The sequence below is a fragment of the Coenobita brevimanus genome, chromosome 107, assembly GCF_032717465.1.
Source record: "Coenobita brevimanus isolate Jiangsu-jjx chromosome 107, ASM3271746v2, whole genome shotgun sequence".
Classification (NCBI taxonomy): Eukaryota; Metazoa; Arthropoda; class Malacostraca; order Decapoda; family Coenobitidae; genus Coenobita; species Coenobita brevimanus.
The window spans coordinates 24,293,599-24,298,598 of NC_137060.1; the positions used below are offsets into that span (position 1 = coordinate 24,293,599).

Sequence of the window (5,000 nt, forward strand, 5' to 3'; positions counted from 1 at the left end):
AACAGAAAGTCAAATTCAAGATCCGTTCGTTTCGAGGTGTGGAGGGTGGGTCAAGAGTTGCTGGATAAAACACTGACATGGAGTACAGGTAACAACTGGCAAATACAAAATACGCTCTGGTTAAGCTGTATATCAGGCCTGCATAACACCACCTCCCCCCCCCAGGGCGCTACCTGATGTACCTGCTGGACGACCCCATCTTCACCGGTGTGTTCGCCACCTGCAGCGTGGAGGGGCCTGAGGTGAACCCCTACACCATCACCAGTCGCTTTGCCATGATCGAGGTGGACGCGCCCACTGCTGACCTGCCGGGTCTGAGGGCTGTCCGGACGCAGGCACAGAGGTGAAGTTGTGTCTGTGTTGTTATCACCTCCGCCAGTGAAGCAGGATGGAGGTTATGTGTTCACCCATGTCTGTTTGTGTAGAAAGTATTTCAAAAGGCTGTTATCGAGTTTCAGTTAAATCAGGTGAATAAGTAGGCAGTCCATGGGTTAAGGAAGACCTGGTTAGACTTTGAGGTGAGTCCGGACACATGCTAAGGTAAATTACAAATTTTATTGTTGTTGGCAGCGATGCGCGCTCTCTGATACTGTGTTACACGGCAGACTGTGACCAGCGATTTAACTATATGAAACTGCAATAGTATGCGTCTATAATGAAAGCGGAATTAAGGCAGTAAATTACAGGTTTCATTAGCGCTTGTGGAAGCATACTCTCTCTGAGTGTTTCCTACTTATTAATGTTTTTGATTTTCACATCGTAATCCATGCTTGTCTCTCTTGATGAACTCGCTGTTTTAGAATCTGAAGGAGTTTGTTCCTATGTTCCAATGACAATAAAATAGGCACAATCACGCGAAGTCAAACCTCTACAATAACTTAACATACCGCAACCCAGTCTAATCTAACCCAACTCAGCCAATACACAAAATTCAAACGAAACCCAACCCAACCCAACCCAGACTAACCTAACATAGAGCATCCTAACCAACAGCAACTCAACCCAAGCCAACTCAACCCAGCACAACCAAACCTACCGTAACCACACCCATATCAACCCATCCCACCCAACCCTGCTCTAACAACACCCAACCTAATCTAACCCAACATAACGTATTCTAATCCTGCCCTAATCTAGCAAACCATTCTGTACTCCAATCCAATCCAATCCAATCCAACCCAACATTATGCACTCCAACCCAATCCCCGTCAGTCCCACCCAACCCACCCTAACCTCCCTTCCTCTACCGCCCACCCCCACAGCGCGTCCCAGGAGCTAGAGGAGAAAGGCGTGGAGTACACCGTCTTCACCTGCACCTTTGGAGAACTGGAGAAATTACAGGAGGCGAGCATCGTGCTGCACTCCCGGCTGGTACAGACTAGCATTACCGAGGTGAGGCATGGAGGTATATGTGGAAATTTATATAATGTAAAAAAAAAACTACTAAAACATCAAAACATTATTAATAAAAAGCCTGAATCTAAATAGAAATAATAAATAATCAAAATCTACATACAGTATATCATTACAAGGACACTGCAACATCTATTCAACGAAAATAAAAACTTCAAAATGTAAACACAAAAAAATCAATATCGCTTCAAAATTTATAAAACAGAAAATAAACAAAAAATACGATATATACAACAACAACAAAACATTTCAAAATTTGTGATGTAAAAATTTTAAACGTCTAAAAAAATTTAATAAGAAAAGACTAAAATCTATTTTTAAAAATTCAAAATCTACACAAATTATTTCCCTCCAAATTTAACATCCACCCACCCACCCACCCACACACACACTCTCACCCACCCACCCACACACACACTCTCACCCACACACACACACACACACACACACACACACACACACACACACACACACAAACTCTCACCCACCCACCCACACACACACGTCTCTCTCAACAGATAGCACAGGAGATCCCCAAAGTGTCCTCCTCTGCCCGGCTAGAGATAGTGCAAATGCCGCTACAAGCCACCCCCCCTCCACCCTCATCCCTAGTTGTCATCTCTACCGACATTGCATACACCCACGGCAGCCCGGAGAAGGTGAGATGATGATGATGATGATGATGATGATGATGTAGGTAATTATGTAGGCAAATGTATGATGATGATGATGATGAAGTAATGATGTAGCCAACAGTATGATGATGAGGAAATAATTACATAGCCTGATGATGATGATGATGATGATGATGATGATGATGGTGATGATATTCTTACTACATTATGCAAACCAGTACTGTTTAAATATTGGCAGGACTTAACGTTTCTATGAATATCTCAAGTACACAGAAATCCTTTAGAACACAACCATTAACACTTCTAAATATACACAGATAGACAGATAGCAAGACAGATAGACCGATAGATAGATATACTGTAGATGGATACGGATAACTACGCATATGAAACGCTCCGGGAAATATTCACTGGATCTTCACCGTCAATATAGCAAGACTTTTCTATAATGTGTATTTATTGATATGTGGTTATAGGGGTAAATATCTTCATATATCTACACACACACACCTATCTATCTATCTATCTATTTATTTATCTATCGATCTGTCTATATATTTACTGATTTGATATATATTTCTTCCTCTAGGTGCCTGTTTGGATTTATATCGTGTCCATCTTAGGAGGTTTGCTGGTGCTGGCCGTCATAGTGCTGCTGCTGTGGAAGGTGAGAGAGAGAGAGAGAGAGAGAGAGAGAGAGAGAGAGAAACAGACAGACAGACAGAGAAGGGGGGGAGGAAATAGGTGGACAGAGGGACGATTATGGAGAAGAGAAATCGGAGAGAAAGAGAGAGAGAGAGAGAGAGAGAGAGAGAGAGAGCCCTAATGACCTCTTAACCACGGATATGACCCATTAAAAACACTTCCCCAGGAGGTGCCGTCATTTCTCGCTCTCGCCACAGCACCATTTCGGCAATTACGCGAACCGTCAATACTGAATCACCTCCACTAAACCCTCCCTTCACCTCCACGCATCAGTAATTCATTCACATATATACCAGTTTCTCTTTTATTTTATTTATTTAGGAACAGCTTGTCTTGTCACTTACGGAAACACAATACTTACAAAGGCGAAAAATTGGCACCTACACAAACTGTTTTAATAATCACAAATTTACACAACCAAAACAGATCTGGGATTAAGAAAAGCTTCACATATCAATCCTATCTATCTATCTATTGCCAGACGCTTTAATCCCGTAAGGGGTGACCACAAACAAATCGCCTCCATGTTGCCCTGTCCCCCGCCATTTCACTGTATCTTTAAAAATATAAAACCTGTAAATATCACAATAAAAAAAACAGTTACTTCAAAAACCATGACAAGAAATGAAACTTTGCTAAAAATTCCAAATCATTGCTGTCAAAATAATAATAATAATAATAAATCGCGCTTTTCAAAATGTTTCACTAATTTTCGCTTCTCTCCCCTCCAGTGTGGCTTCTTCAAACGTAAGGTACCAGAGACACAGGAAAAAGGCGTAAGTTCTTTTTTTTTTTTAAGTTCTAGCGTAAGTTAGTTTAAAGTTCAAGCGTAAGACAGTTTAACGATCTGTCGTAAGTTAGTTTATCTGGCCCAAGTTAAAGTTTTAGCGTAGGTTTTAAAATTTTGCCTAAGTCTGTTTAAGTATTAGCGTAAGTTAGTTTAAATTTTGGCGTAAGTTAGTTTAAAGTTTTGCGTAAGCTAAAAATCCTGGCGATACTTTTCAGTTTTATAACTTAAGTCAACTTTTGAAGAATTCTCTAATGTACGATTTTTTTTTAACTTTATTGCAGTAGTCTTGTTTTTACTTCTTTTATAAATATACCTTCTGACAGACAAGACACATAGATAGACAGACAAAAAAAAAGGTAGACAGACAGATATACAGGTAGATAGAGAGATAGCTAAAATGCTGGCCTGATTGGGTGATAAATTACAAAACAAGTTCTAATTAAGTACCGGTTGGCGGACGGGAATAGATGGCCACAATAAAATGGATATTATGGCCAACTTCTTCCATCCATCTCGGCACAGCTGCAGGGCCGAGCTGGACGTGACGACAAAACCTCTCACAATATTTCGCTCTTTTATTATTTATTTATTTATTCATTTACTTATTTTTGTTTTCCAGAGGTGAGTTTATCTGGACCAATAATACTGAGATTCCTGTATAAATTTACTACTACTACTACTGGTACTGACACTCCACTACTATTACTGCTACTACTAACATTGCTACTACTCCTACTACTATTACTAACACTACTAGTACTTCTATTACTAACTCTACTACTACTACTACTACAACTACTAACGCTAACTACTACCATTACCGACACTACTAAATTCATACCAGTGTCTTTCAACCTAACCCCACTAACATCTAACCCCAGCTAACACCCAAACCTAAGCTAACTTAACCCACAGACCTAACCTCACCTATCCTAACCTTACACCCCTTCCTCACTCTTAACCCCAATTCATCCTAGTGTATTCTACCCTAACCCCAGTCCAGCCTAACCCCACTAACCTCTAACCCAAGCTAACACCCAAACCTAACCTAATCTAACCCACTGACCTAACCTCACTTATCCTAACCTTACACCCCTTTCTCACTCTTAACCCCAGTTCATCCTAGTGCATTCTAACCTAACCCCAGTCCAGCCTAACCCCACTAACCCCAACTAACACCCAAACCTAACCTATCTAACCCACAGACCTAACCTCACCTATCCTAACCTTACAACTCTTTCTCACTCTTAACCCCAATTGATCCTAGTGTATTCCAACCTAACCCCACTCCAGCCTAACCCCACTAACCTCTAACCCTCCCCTCGCCCCCAGGAGGAGAGCCAGCCATTAGGGAAAGCCGAAGGAGGGGAGGGAGGAGTGGAAGAAGGAGGGGAAGACCAAGCCACAGACACTCCACACAGCCCCATGATGAGAGAGACAGAGAATGCCAACGATGA

General features: G+C 41.4%; 1 protein-coding gene across 1 annotated transcript in view; it reads left to right on the forward strand.

The window, feature by feature from the left end:
- LOC145416734 (integrin alpha-5-like) overlaps positions 1-5,000 on the forward strand; it is an 18,492-nt gene that overhangs the window by 13,461 nt on the left and 31 nt on the right. The window contains exons 21-26 of the mRNA XM_080285662.1: positions 166-343; positions 1,263-1,392; positions 1,932-2,072; positions 2,638-2,715; positions 3,485-3,527; positions 4,901-5,000. The exon at positions 4,901-5,000 is cut by the window's right edge and continues 31 nt beyond it. Of these exons, the coding sequence (XP_080141788.1) occupies positions 166-343; positions 1,263-1,392; positions 1,932-2,072; positions 2,638-2,715; positions 3,485-3,527; positions 4,901-5,000 (670 nt within the window). The remainder of the gene's footprint in view (positions 1-165; positions 344-1,262; positions 1,393-1,931; positions 2,073-2,637; positions 2,716-3,484; positions 3,528-4,900) is intronic.